Raw genomic sequence first — 14961 nt, forward strand, 5'->3', positions numbered from 1 at the left:
TCCTTTGATAACTATTATGAGCATTTAGTAATAATTACGACCCATACTCTCATGTTTCCTGGTGCTGATCCTGTTAGTTATGAGGCATGAGAACCAAAAGTATCTTTGAGACAGCCTGGTTTATGTTTTGTTCTAAGCAGTGAGAATCAAGAATGGTATCATGGCAAGTAATTCCGATTTTATGTATTTAGTGCTAAGATGTATAATATTGCCAAAATATGAAAGACCTAATTCATGGATCCATTCTATTATATTATAGGTTGCTATGGTATCCCTTCTCACGAGATCTGTGATGGATGGCTATGTGCCCGGTGCAAAAGAAATGCATGGACAGCAGTAAGTCGCCTATTTTAATATATTCTAACCCCTCTTCTCACTCTGCCCACTGTGGACACGTTTAAATCTAGCAATAAGGTAAGGCTGTGCACATGCTTTTGTGTGTACTTCTACACTTACCCATCTTTCCAGTCTTTTCTTTTCAAATCATCCTTTCTGGTGGCTCTGTTCATCATTGAAATATTAAATAAATTTCTAGGTGTCACTTCTCTACTCAGGAGCCTACAGAGGTTGCCAGTTCATCAAAGCAAGTCTAAAATATTACTTCATTTTCTGGTGTAGCTCTATTTTGCAATTATTGAAAATGTATTCTAAGTAACAGTCAAGGTGAGGATTCTTGCTGACCCCTAATGAAACCATGCTCATATGTAACTTTTCCACTAACATGAGGTCTTTCCCCCGTTATTCATTCATGCATTCATACTTCAACAAACTTTGGAGTCTGTCCTGTGCTAAGCATTACCATGAACTTGAGACAGAATCTTTCAAAAATAAGATACCCCACTTGGGGGACATAGATTCCTTCTCATTTTAAATTGTTTTTCCTGATGAACCTGTTGAAACTTTAGCTTACATCCAAGCATTGAGTTCTGCTCACCTGTTTTTCACTTAATCTACCCTGTCACCTGTTTTTTCACTTAATTATGTGCTACCTTGATATTTCTTAAAAAATCTCTTTCAAGAACTATCAGGCATTTTTGAAAGTTAGGACCTGTTATATCTCAACATTGTACCCTCACTCTTGATCTCAGAGCAGATTATTTCAATTGTAATAGTAGCATTTGCTTTATTTCTCAGTGATCTCCAATGACAATGAATTAAATTTATTTGCAACTAGAGTTAAAAACCTCATGGACAATATAAGGAAAATGCCTTACGTGATGAAAATTTATGTCATGGTATGTATGTTTAGCTCTCAGGGTTGAAAGAGACATATGGTGACTATAAATTAAACATGTCTGAGAATGTCTTTCTGAGTGATTTTATTGCTGGCATTCACTTTAGATAGTGAGGGGAAAATGGGGGAAAGTATGGACATTCTTTATAGCCCAAATAATCTTATCTATTTGGTGTTAGAGGTACTATCTTCTATTTAAGAAGTCTTTTATTAGTGGGCCCAGAAAACATTTTAATATTTCCTTTGATGCGATCATTATGTTAACAAAAACTATGTAAGTGTAGAGTATCTTAAAATTGGCCAGAAAGTCCTGCTGTAATAAGTGTATTCAATTCTTGTTTACCACGCATGTGCTGTGTTTATTGTATGAGCCAACATAAAGCTTTGTAGCATCAGTCTGGCCAGTGATGTCCTCTCATTTACCCTGAAGTATAGGTTTAGAGATTAGAGATATTCTAACCCAGTTCACCAAGGTGTGAACAATTCTCTGTTTCATCCACAGTTACTGCTTGACTCCTGTGCTTACACACTGAGCAGTTCTGTTACCCAAGGTACTATTGTCTTTGCATGGCAGAGCCAGGGCCAGGCCTAAGCCACCCACCCTGATTTTAAGGCTGCTTCTGATAGTTTGTGCTGTTTTCCTTTAGCATGTCTTAAGAAGGAAATACTACATCAATAACTCTTTAGAACTGATTTAAAGCTTCTATTTATGTTAACCTCTCACTACCTTGGAAAATATGTCTTTTGTGTTTTAATCTTGATACCATGTAAATCTCTTTAAAATTGCAATAGAAATTGAAACTTCTTATTTTAAACAAAGTTTAGTTTTCATTCTTTTTTGAGAGAGAGTGCGCGCAAGAGAGCACTCCTGCAAGCATGCACAGGGGAGAGGCAGAGGGAGGGGGAGAGAGAGAATCTTGACCAGGCTCCATGTTCAGTGTGAAGCCTGACTTGGGCCTCAGTCTCACAATCATAAGATCATGGACCTGAGCTGAAATCAAGAGTTAGACTCTTGACTGAGTCACCTCGGTGGCCCAGAAATGGAAATTCTTGAATACAATTTTACAATGATATTTTTAGACCCACATAATATTTCTAAGTGGAAATGACCCAAATTCACAGTGAGCCAGTTGTTTTTTAAACTTACCTGTTTGAGTGAATTTTGTCTAGGAAGCTCTATTCCTACTTTTTTCTCCTTAGAAATCAGTGAATTGCAGTTTAAGCATTGCAGAGAAGTAACTGGTAATATCAATATTTTGGCTTTAACTCCCTTATTTAGTATGGCTGTGTTACAATATTAATTTTTAGCAGACACGTTAAGTATGATTCTTTGGGTTTTGTGGCTGGAATGATTGCATTTTATTTATTTATTTAGTTTATTTACGTATTTGAGATGGAGACAGCATGAGTGGGGAGGGAGCAGAGAGAGGGAGAGAGAGAGAGGGAGAGAGAGAGAGAATCCTAAGCAGGCTCTGTGCTGCCAGCACAAAGTCTGATGTGGGACTTGAACTCACGAACCCGTGAGATCATGACCTGAGCTAAAACCAAGAGTCAGACGCTTTAAGCTTTAACCGAGTGAACCACCAAGTTGCCCCTGGAATGATTGCATTTTATTTTTATTTTATGTTTTTTTTAATTTTTTTTTTTTAACGTTTATTTATTTTTGAGACAGAGAGAGACAGAGCATGAATGGGGGAGGGTCACAGAGAGAGGGAGACACAGAATCTGAAACAGGCTCCAGGCTCTGAGCTGTCAGCACAGAGCCCGACGCGGGGCTCGAACCCACGGACCGTGAGATCATGACCTGAGCCGAAGTCGGATGCTTGACCGACCGAGCCACCCAGGCGCTGATTGCATTTTTAAGTATCCTTAGACCTGACTTCTTCAGGAATCAATCTCACATTGTCAGTTTTAGGTTCCAGAGGAGACTTACAGCTCCTTTTAATGGAGGCTCCAAAGGAGCTGATGGAGATCTAACAGTGCAGGGGTGGGTCAGATGATATTTCATTGCTGGTTTGTACATCACTAACTCTCATTCCGAACTATTTTGTAGGATTTTCTTTTTAAATATACTTTGTGAATGTAAGACTTATTCATCATGGATACAAAATATTTCAATAGCATATTTTGCTTGGGATATATATTTATGCAACAAATGTGATTATTCCAGCTAATTCTGTTCCCTTTTATGATGAGTACTTTACACATCTGGAGGCTAGAAAGAACGTAGCCTGAAATACCTTATATTTATCTTTATAAGGTATATGTGAAAGTTGACTGTGGTTCTGTTTTTTAAAGATTCATTTTAAAGAGTTCCCATATGACAGATGAATGAATAAAGAAAATGTGGGGTGTGTGTGTATATATATATATATATATATATATATATATATATATATATACTGAAATTTCATATTCAGCCATATAAAAGAAGGAAATCCTGCCATTTGCAACAACATAAATGGACCTTGAGAGCATTATGCTAAGTGCAATAAGTCAGAGAAAGACAAATGCTCTCATTTATATGTGTAATCTTAAAAAAGCACACTGAACTCATAGAAATACAAAGTAGACCGGTGATTGCCAAGGGTGGGGGGCACTGGGGGCAATAGATAAAGGTGGTTAAAGGGAACAGACTTCCAGTTTATTCTGGGAATATAACATACAGTATAGTATTTATAGTTAGAAATACTGTAATGCATAGTACTACACTTGAATATTGCTAAGATCTTTAAAGTTCTTGCCACAAAACAATAAATAAATAAATAAATAAATAAATAAATAAATAAATAAATAAAACTATGTGAGGTGATGATGTGTTACCAAACCTTATTTTGGTGATCATTTCTCAATATGTAAATAAATCATCATGTTATACATTTTAAACTTACAATGTTATATGTCAATTACATTTCAATAAAGCTAGGTGGAAAAGGAGAGTATAACCATAACTGTATCATAGAGTTAAGCATTAGTAATTTAAATTTTGGAAGTAAAGGCATTGTAGGGATTATTTCATCTGTTCTGAATTAATTCACTTATTCATGAGGAAATTCTCTTAGCATTACAAGGTTTTGTCACTGTCCACTTGGGCGAGGTAACTGAGGACTTATGCAAGGCTGGGATCAGTGCTCACAGACCAGCCGTCTTTTTATTTACCAATTCTAAAGAGGAGCATTGCTCTGGCCCCATCTGTTCTGTTAGATTTTAAGTAACCAGAATCCAGAACTTTGTCTCATTTACCTCTGTAGCACCCCTCACACCTGGTGCAGTGTGGGATCATTTCTGAACAGGTGAAGCATAAAGTAAGAAGGTTGTGTTTGCAGCGATAGGGACCAGACATTTATTTGTGGCCTTTAGTGCTCTCACTGTTTCCAGAGTTTTGCTTCAGTACTCTCTGTGTTTCATTTTGCTACCTTTTCTTTATCCATTTATGTCAACTAAAACAAGAAAGAAGAAGCTGTATTGCAGCTTCAACTGAATGTATTGGTGGAAGAGATTAGTTACAAATTTTAGATTGCACCCTAACTTGGATTCTAGGATCCTGGCTCTATATCCAAATTCAAATGAGATGAAATTAGATAAAGAACCACCCCTCCACCCCAGCCCCACAAATACCTGTCTATCCTCAGATTCAGGTTGTACGTCCAATTGTTCTAATAAATAACATTGCTTTGTACCTATTTTCCTATTTCAGTACTGCTCAGGTATATAGATACAACTATCTGAGAGCTACCTTTGAGCTTATGGCTTAAAACCCAACTGTATTGGATTATTTTATTTTCAGTTCTGTTTTCAGCCTTTTTGTGACTATTTATAAAACTCATTTTGGAACAATTTTTACTCTTTTATAGTATCACTTGAGAGTACATGCTGAACATTATCAAGGTCTGTAGACTGTCAGTACTCCAATTCTATCATGTATTTCTTATTACTTGAATTCTTAATGTGAATCTAATCACTTTTGATTTAAAATGCTATAGTTTGTCTCCAATCTGTTTATTGATTTCCACTGAATAATGACTACAAGTTACTACTAATTAAAAATGCTAGTATTCTCACTATAAAAATACAGAATTTGTATTGTTTTCATTCAGGCTTTTCCCCAACCATTTTATTTTTATCCCTATACTGAAAAAAATGTTTTGAGTCTGGGTATTTCTGTGAAATACCTGAATATTCCTTTAGGGCTACACTTCTGATTTATGAAGAAAGATGTTAGTTATTTGTCTGGAATAATAACCTAACTACTATTATTCTAAAATAACCCATGTGCTTAATATTATATAGAGTAAGAACAGGATGTTCTATATTATATTTTGAAGAGTTTATAAGATAGAATTTTAAAGGATACATAAATATAAGCATGTTAAAGAGGTTAAAAAGGAGTATGGATAAGATTTTCTTTTTTTTTCATTTAAGGATAATGTAGCTGTCTGGTGGTTCTTTCTTTCTAGGAAATTTAGGCATTTCTTCAGGGGCCTTTCCGGGGGCAGGGGCTATGAAGTTTTGTTTTAGTGCCATAAATGGTGAAAACTGCATGTGAAGATTGGTAACTTATCATGGAGAATCACATCATACTCAGATTTATGACTCTGACAGATCATGAGTTGCCAGCCTTCTGTGCTTGGCAGCATTATACCTGTACTGTAGTTTTCCATCTTAAGTGTGAAAAATTTTAAATAAAGTATATATCATTTATGCTGTGTCTTATTAGGGAGCTTTTTTATGATCTTATATAATTCTTGGTGGGCAGGGTTGACTCAGTAGCTCATATACTTATAATCTAAACAAAACCTAAATTAAAGAAAGATTTTAAAACAATGTAATGAGAAGCTTCTACTAGAGATTATGTCAAAGGTCTCTTCTGACCCTAAAATCCCTTGAGTCTGTGTTGCTTTGTGTTTCCATTTTGCTTTAATTAGCTTTCCTTTAGAATTGGGAACCTTCAAGAATACTAAATTTATTGTGCACTTCTTAACCTAGTTAGAGATGCTGAGTAACAGAAATAGTATAGGAATGGGTTATTATTGGCTGGATCAGTATAGTTTTTATGAGCTAAAGGAAATTTTAAACCAGTGGCTTCAAGGCCTTCATATAACTTTATCTGCCTACTGTTTGGAATGCATGTCAGTTTGCATTATCTTCTAAGTTCTTTTTTTTTTTTTTTAATTTTAGTATATTTCACTATACTTAATTTAGGAGAATTTGCTTCAATATTTTTATTTGAAATTATAAAAAAAAGTAGCTGTATATTATATTCTTGGGTGAATATTGCCATTTTATCAAAAAAGCAGATTTTGTAATGAAAAATTTAAAAAACCCTTTAGAGGTTGGAATTTTCATTCTGTTTAATGAAATGCACAAACTTGGTAATTGCATGCATTTATTATCTATTGAAAAGCATTTATTGTACTCTGTAGAAGTTGTATATGTGTAACATAACATTCTGGGTTTTTTTCCCCCCAAAATGGTTTCAGGAAATCAAAACCCAAACATGAAAATGTGTTTTCACATTTATTCACTGTGCCCTTTATTTCTCTTATTTGCTTGTTTTTAAAAATGGAGTAACAAATAGATATGAGCAAGTTATACCTTGATGACCATTTGGAATTTGCATTTCCTTTCCTTATAAAGAATGGAATATGCAATTACAATGATTAAAGATAACATTTTGGTGTTTATTATTTTACTGCTTAACTGTAAGTAAGTGATATCAATAGATGGGTAGTGGTTGCTATTCATGCCCTCTGAACATAGCTGTTTTATTTGACTTCTGAAAGAAAATGAAGTCTTTTTTCTGCATAAATCATAGTCACAAAGTTAAAGTATGGAAATTCCTAAGGTAGTGGTATCTACAAAATTCACTCCCATGGTGTTACTTGTAGACTGAAGAATCTAAGTCATTTGTTGAAATGCATTTGTCTGAACTCCTGATCTCTGGAGTGTACCTTAGTCTGCCAACTCTTAGATCTCAGGTAAAAATGATCTACCTCTTAGAAATGGTGGCTCTTCAGACCTTTGGGAATGATGAAGTGCCTACCTGTGTACCTTTCTCTTTACTCTGCTTGATGATTGGTGGGTGGAGGAAGGTGGTTTATTAGGTAGTCTTTGGTTCCTACATTGCATTGAGACTGGGTCCTATAGATGGAGGTGTATCTATTATGAAACAATCCTAATTTAGCTATGTTGAATCTCAAGTAGTGTTTGCCCTCTCTCTAAAGTAGGAGTTCTCTTTGGGTGGATATTAGTAAAGAAAATCTGTGTATAAGGTTTCTTTTACCTTTGCCACATAACACAACCTTATTTCCCCTGTTTAGCTCCCCAGATATATAAATAATGGTATTGATAATAGATGTTAGAAATTACTAATAATTATGCTCTTAGAAGTCTTTCATTTTACAAAAAGTTTTATTTTTCAACTTTTGACCTACAAATTCAGGAAACTCTTGATTTAAATATAAACTAATATAGGCAGCATACAGTTTCCATGTAATACTGGCAGGACTAAAGAATTCTTCATCTGTCTCAAAAATCTCCTTTTACAGATAATGAACCAGGGTTTGAGAAAGTAAGTGTTTTACCCCCAGGATCACCTCACAATATGGTAAGAGAGCCTGGATTCATGGGACTACTCAAGTCTTCAGATTTCCAGGCCCAGACTCTTTTTTTCTCAGTTGTTTGTTTTTAGAGTGGGAAGAAGGCTAAGCAATTGGCCAGTTTTTGAATAATGTTTTTGAATGATTTTTGTTTGTTTACATTGAAAATTAATCCAGCACTAACTTCTAGTGTAATTACACTATAATTAGTTATCTACTTAATGTAGGATAATTAGCATTACTGGGTGGTTGACTAGAGCAGTTTCTTTACTCTTTCATATTTACTTTAGTTTCTGCCCATAGGACCTTCCCCAGAACTGGATAATCTCCTGAATCCAATTTCCCAACTGACAACAGCATTGACATTTTTCTTTTACGAAGAGCTCTGAAGTGGCTTTGTAGATCAGAGACATTGATTTTTAGATCAGATTGGCTTATGGCCTTGAGAGGTCATGGTGGCGCTGCTGCTCCCTGTGATGTGTTTTATGCTGTATTTTTTTATTCCATGAGACACTGTTAAGACCAGGTGATGGGAGGCTGTCAGCCTAAAAGGCTGACTTTGATCCTCATATACAGTAAAACTGGTAAGAAAAAAGAAAGGCTCCATTCTTGTTAAAGGCAGGGCATTTACAAGTGAGCACTGGCTATTTGTAGACAAGTGGTTGCTTCTGTAACTGCTCCTCTCCATTGAGGTGTCCCTTTAAGACACTAGGCAGAACCACACGCTCCCATTTGAGGGAATACATTCGGGTTCACAATGACCTCTTGCCTCCTGAAGAGGCAGATTATTCTAAACAGCTTCGGCCTTAACCCTTGGCTCACAAAGGCCAGGGTGATAATTATTATGTTACTTTAACCAAACAGAACAGCACATTTGAGGATATCAGTTATCCTGACAACATAACTATGATGTGGAGGCCTTCCTGTTAGGGACCTTCTTACAGGCTAAAAAGTCAAAAATCATTTTTTTCTGTACTTTCTTCTTCCTTTCAATAAACATCATTCTTCTCCCTCCCTCCACTTGGTAATGAGAGAAAGAAAGTCTACATAGCTTATTGTAAGTGGAACTATATTCATAAATAGCTTCTTGATTGAGAACAAATGCTTCATTAATCTTAAGTGCTTCAACCAGAGAGCAGAAGTAAAGTCAGGAAGAATAATGACTGACATTATGGGGAGCATAGCATACTGTACTACATACCAGGATGTGCATGCCCAGAGGTCACTGGGCTACAAGGCACATCTCCTTAGCAATGAGGAAAGGGATCCCTAGGAAGAGTGGAGGGGGGAAGAAGTGGAAGGCAGGCATTTCTCATGAATAGCAAAAATTAGTTTGGTGGCAGGATGAAGAAATCAAGTACTTTGCTATTTGTTATTGAAGGTCCTGCTGGGAAGAAAGAATAAACCAGCTGGGTTTTTATTTGAAAGCCAAAGGTTGTACAGTTTTAACAAAGATATACATTCAGCTTGAAGTACTTTGCTCAGGTTCCTGGAAATACGATTATGTAAATGCATTAAGTTTCATGGAGATGACTTCTGACCAATTTTAAATTATAGAGGTGTTTGTTGCCATTGAACATGTATCTGGCCTGCTACCAGATAGGTGTTCTGTCAATCTCAAATTAATTTTTATTTTTGGTGTAAGCAATGCTATTAGAAAGATGAATCCAGGGGGGAAAAGAATTTGAAACAGAGTATGTATGAGTTTCTATTCTTCTGTTATATTCCCTTCATACACATGGTTGTATGAGACAATGTGGTGAATGCACTCCCACTCCCAGGTTTCCTTGTCTAGATCCCTGGAACCTATGGGTGTGTTTGTCATGTTGCATAAAAAATGGAATTATGGTAGCAGATAGAATTAAGGTTGCTAATCAGCTGACCTGATGGTATCCGGGTGCACCTGGTGGAGTCACAGGGGTCCTTAACTGTGGAAGAGGCAGAAGAGGAGGTCAGAGTGAAGTGAAATGAGAGGCACTTGATGTGCTTTGCAGATGGAGGAAGGCCATGAGCCAGGGTATGCAGTCCACCCATAAAAGCTGGACACGGCAAAGAAATGCCGTTTACCCGAGAGCCTCCAGAAATGAATGACCCTGTGGACACCTTGATTCTAGCCCAGTGAGACCCATTTTGGACTTCTGACCTACTGAACTGTATAAATTTGTGTTAGTTGAAGTCATTAAGTTTGAGGTAATTTGTTATTGCAGTAATAAAGAACTAATACAGCATTCAGTAGAATTTCTAAAGAAATTCTTTCTAAAGAAAGAGTCGTTCATTTGTTTTCACTCTTCACCATTTGGCATTCCACAAGACATGTCCATTTCCAGTGTCTTCTCCCAATCTGAGGCATCTTCCTCAGACTGCCTTCTTCTGTGTTACAAGCCCACACTCTCTAGTGCCTGAAATCCAGCAATCCTTTACCTCTCTGTGACATGGGATTTAGTAATGCTCCCCGCTTTTCAGTCTCTCCCTCCCCTCTTGTCCTTAAGTATCTTTTTTGCTACTGTGTGTCCTTGCACACTTTCAGCTCTCCAGCTTGCTAACTTTGTTATTCTCCCAAGATAGAACTCAACCCTGGTAAAACCTGTTATCTATCTGCTCTGCACCTGCACCCCTGCAGCTAAATATGGCTGTGGAGAAACACCCAGCATGCAGAGTGCTTTTGCTTTTAGTTTGTAACTATTGATGTGTCCTCATGGTGCCAGTAATTCATGCTGCAGTCCCATCACACATTCCCTCTACCACTCTCTGGCTTGACTGTTTCATACCTCTGTCACCTGAAACTTCCCATCTTCTCTCCCATCCTTACTCTTACCTTGCAAACACACTTTATATTTTACTGAGCAACAAGAAGCCGTCAGTGGAGATCTCCAAGTTTCCACCTGCATCATATCTACAGTATCTCTGGTCCTACCTACACTACTCGCTCTCTTATACACATGACCATAGTTCCAATAATTCATCCCTTTCTTTCCCATACCAGCAGGGCTCCCTGTCTAGGTAATTCTCATTATCATCCAAACAAGCTGTTATTTCTCCCATTTTCAAATAAACCAAGAACCTTCTCTTGACCCTTCTTCCCCACCAGCTCCCACCCTCTCTCTCCATGTCTCTATGTATAGTAACACTCCTTAAAAGATTTGTCTTTTATTCACTCTCTCCCATTCTTCCCCGCTTCTCTCTTAAACTTATTCCAGTCACAGGCTTTGCCCACGTTTTTGTAGAAACTTCGGGTCTTTTAGTGCTATCAGTTGGCCTGCCTCCCGTTTGAAGCACTGTTTTCCTTTGGCTCCCAGGACAGTGGATACTCCTGCTTTTCTTCTTCCTTTACCAGTCACTTCTTTTCCTTCCGCAGAACTCAAAACATAGGCCTCTTTTCTCCACCAGACCGTTTGGTCATCTCATCCGTGTCATAGCTTTGATGGTTTTAAACAGCAGCTAGTCATTGATGGCCTATGTATGTCTGTGTCCACTCAGCCTCTCCCCTAGATGCAGAGCTGTATGGCCAACTTCATGACCAGTGTCTCCTCTCACATGCCTGATAGATAGCTCAAGTTCACCATGTCCCACACTGAATTCCAGATCTTCTTCTCCCACAGGCTTCTTATTTCTAGGCTTTCCAGCTGCTGAAACCAAAATCTCTAGGGTAAGTTGTGGTGCTTTTCTTCTTCTCATACCCATATTTGTCTAACAGTAAACCCTATCTTGGCTACTTTTAAAATGAATCTGGAATTCTCACCACTTCTTAATTGCCTCTGCTCGCATTACCCAGACTGATCTACTGATTACCTCTTTCCTGGATTATGGCAGTAACCTACTAACTTCTCTTTTTGTTTCTAACCTTTTTTAAAAAAGTTTTTTATTTCAATTCCAGTTAGTTTACATCCAGTATAGTATTAGTTTCATGTGTACAATATAGTGATTCAACATTTCCATACAACACCCAGTGCTCACCACTACAGGTGGCCTCCTTAATACCCACAACCTATTTCACCCATCCCTCTGGTAACCAACAATTTGTTCTTTATAGTTAAAAGTCTTTTTCTTGGTTTGTGTCCCTTTTTTTCCCCACTTTGTTAATTTGTTTCATTTCTTAAATTCCACATAGAGTGAAATCATATGGTATTTATCTTTCTCCAACTGACTTATTTCACTTAACATTTCTTACTTCTGCTCTTGAACCTTTATTGTCTGCTGTCAACACAGCTATTGGGATGACCCAATTAAAATGTAATTCAGATGATGTCCTTGCTGTACTCAAACCTTACAGTGCCTTGCCATCTCAGAATAAAGTTGTTGCCTTTTTTCATGGCCTGTGAAGCCTTGTCAGTTATTCCCGCTTTTAAATTTCTGATCACCTTTCCTATTAGAAAAGGCCAAAATTTTCTGGCATCACCTTCCCTTTGATAATTCCATGGCCTGCTCTCATAGCACTTAACATCCTCTACCATCTAAATAATGTCCTGATTTAGTTTGTCTGCTGTCCCAGCAGAAGGTAAGTTCATTGAGGGTGGGTTCTTTATCATTCACTGCTGTTGCCCAGTGCTTAGAACATGACAATTAACCAATATTTGTTGAATGAATATATGTTTTCACTTATGGTACAAAATCAATGTGGGCATTTAAATTGGAGAATTCACTTACTAGTGTGAAATTCACGAGCCTGTGGAATTTCCATTCAGAAGATACCAGCAGAAAACCAGTCATGTAATTTCCTTAATCACTTAGAATTCATGCCCATCCTGTCCTTTTGTGAGATCCCATCCTCTTCTCAGCTCTGATAAATGAGCCACATCTCCAGAAATGGTTCTTCCATGTTTTGTTGATCAGCACTTTGTAAGCTAGCTTTCTGTTAATGTGATTAATTACTCTTTGTTTTCCCAGCTCAGGCAACCCTATTTTATGGTTTTGCATTTCTGTTATGAACATGTCAGATAAATATGGGTGTAGGGAGGTACTTCAATTTTGTAGTTTTTCTATAGCATTGAAAATTGGCTTTAGTGGCACTTATAGATATGTCAGCTAAAATGAGAGCTTCTTATGAGGCAGCTTGAGAATGTTGGTATTGGCATTTCTTTAACTGATGTTTTATAGAAGAGCCATTGGAACGTGATTTCCCTCTACCACAAATAATGAACAACTGTGATAGCTGTATTATAACAATGTCCTTCTCACCATTATTGTTAATGTTGTGTCAGCACTTTGATTATAAACACTCTTTTTCATAGTTTAATAACTGAGCTATTAAGAAACCATTCCATGTAGTAAATGGGTATACTTGCTGTTCATTGCAGTGGTGATTTTTTATAAAACCAAATTTAAAAAATACTTGGTAATCCTAGAAGGGGATTTTTGTGAATGCTGTTAGGTGAGGGAAAGGGATCCAAGCAAGAGAGGTGCAGTGTTCAGTATATGATCTGAATTTGTACTTTTTCATTCAGGTTTTAGCTGCCCTGGGGTGGGGGGATAAGTATAACAGAATGGCTCTTTTGACGCTGTACTTGAGAGACAGGAATTAGAGCTGTCTTATAGATTAATCATGTTGTGACAGACATTTTAGTATTTGTTTTGTTTTAGGAGACATTGGTTCACTAGCAATATATCTAAATCTTTATAATAGTGAGTCATTTTATATTGGGTGTTGTTGTTCCTGGAAAAGGCATGCTCATTAAACATGAGATAAAACAAGGCTGGCAATGAGCCCTGAATACTGAATTTTATTTATTTATTTTGTACTCTGGGTATTTCCAGAGGTTAGACTGGAAAGAAGTTTCAATATACTGAAAGACGGTAGAAGAAATCATAGTGTTCAGTTAAAATTTTCATTTAAGTAAAAAAAAAAAAATAGGATACACCTCCACAGTTACATTAATTTTAAATTGCACATGTTTAATAGAGGAAAAAGGTTAAATTTCCTTGTCTGTGGGTTTTCTCTTTTTTTAATTATTGTGATTATTTTTTTATTTTATTTAAATCCAGGTTAGTTAACATATAGTGTAATGGTTTCAGGAGTAGAATTTAGTGATTCATCACTTACATTCAACACCCAGTGCTCATCACAACAAATGCCCTCCTTAATGCCCATCACCCACCTAGTCCAACCCCCCAACCACATCCCCTCCAGCAACCCTCAGTTTGTTCTCTGTATTTAAGAGTCTCTAATGGTTTACCTCCCTCTCTGTTTTTATCTCATTTTTCCTTCCCTTCCCATGTGTTCATCTGTTTTGTTTCTTTAATTCCACATATGAATGAAATCATATGGTATTTGTCTTTCTTTGACTAACTTTATTTAGCATAATACATTCCAGTTCTATCCACATTGTTGCAAATGACAAGATTTTATTCTTTTAGATCACTGAGTAATATTCCATTGTATATATTATATCATGTCTTTTTTTTAAATGTTTATTTATTTTTGAGAGAGAGAGAGAGAGACAGCAAGAGAGAGGGAGAGAGCACATGAGGGGTGGGGGGAGGCAGAGAGAGAGAGAGGGAGACAGAACCCAAAGCAGGCTCTGCACTATCAGCCAGAGTTGGACACCCAGGCACCCCTATACCACATCTTCTTTATTCATTCATCAGTCATGGACATTTGTGCTCTTTCCATAATTTGTCTGTTGTTGATTAGTCACGCTATAAACATTGTACCCCTTCAAATTAGCATTTTTGTATCCTTTGTATAAATAGGAGTACAACTGCTGGGTCATAGGGTAGCTCAATTTTTCATTTTTTGAGGAACCTCATTGCTGTTTTCCACAGTGGTTGCACCAGTTTGCACCAGTGCAGAAGTCTTCCCCTTTCTCCTCATCCTTGTCAACATATGTTGTTTCCTGAGTTGTTAATTTTAACCATTCTGACAGGTGTGAGTTGGTATCTCATTGTGTCTTTTGCCCATTTCCTCACTGGATTATTTGTTTTTTGGGTGTTGAGTTTGCTAAATTCTTCATAGATTTTGGATTCTAACCCTTTATCTGATGTCATGTGCAAACATCTTCTCCCATTCTGTCAGTTGTCTTTTAGTTTTGCTGATTATTTCCTTCTCTGTGCAGGAGCTTTTTATCTTGGTGAGGTCCCAATAGTTCATGTTTGCTTTTGTTTCTCTTGCCTCCAGAAACACGTGTAGAAAGA

General features: G+C 37.0%; 1 protein-coding gene across 18 annotated transcripts in view; it reads left to right on the plus strand.

The window, feature by feature from the left end:
- Window positions 1-14961, plus strand: part of KDM4C (lysine demethylase 4C) — a 435403-nt gene that overhangs the window by 284214 nt on the left and 136228 nt on the right. For 16 of the 18 annotated variants that reach the window (XM_078436854.2, XM_078436853.2, XM_078436856.2 and 13 more), the window contains one exon: window positions 260-336. In XM_078436854.2, coding sequence (XP_078292980.1) covers window positions 260-336 — 77 coding nt within the window. Of the gene's footprint in view, window positions 1-259; window positions 337-1736; window positions 1786-7782; window positions 7842-14961 lie in introns of all 18 variants that reach the window. The other 2 variants (XM_078436862.2, XM_078436857.2) reach the window with 2 other exon arrangements.

This window comes from Panthera onca, chromosome D4 (assembly GCF_046562875.1).
Source record: "Panthera onca isolate mPanOnc1 chromosome D4, mPanOnc1 haplotype 2, whole genome shotgun sequence".
Taxonomy (NCBI): domain Eukaryota; kingdom Metazoa; phylum Chordata; class Mammalia; order Carnivora; family Felidae; genus Panthera; species Panthera onca.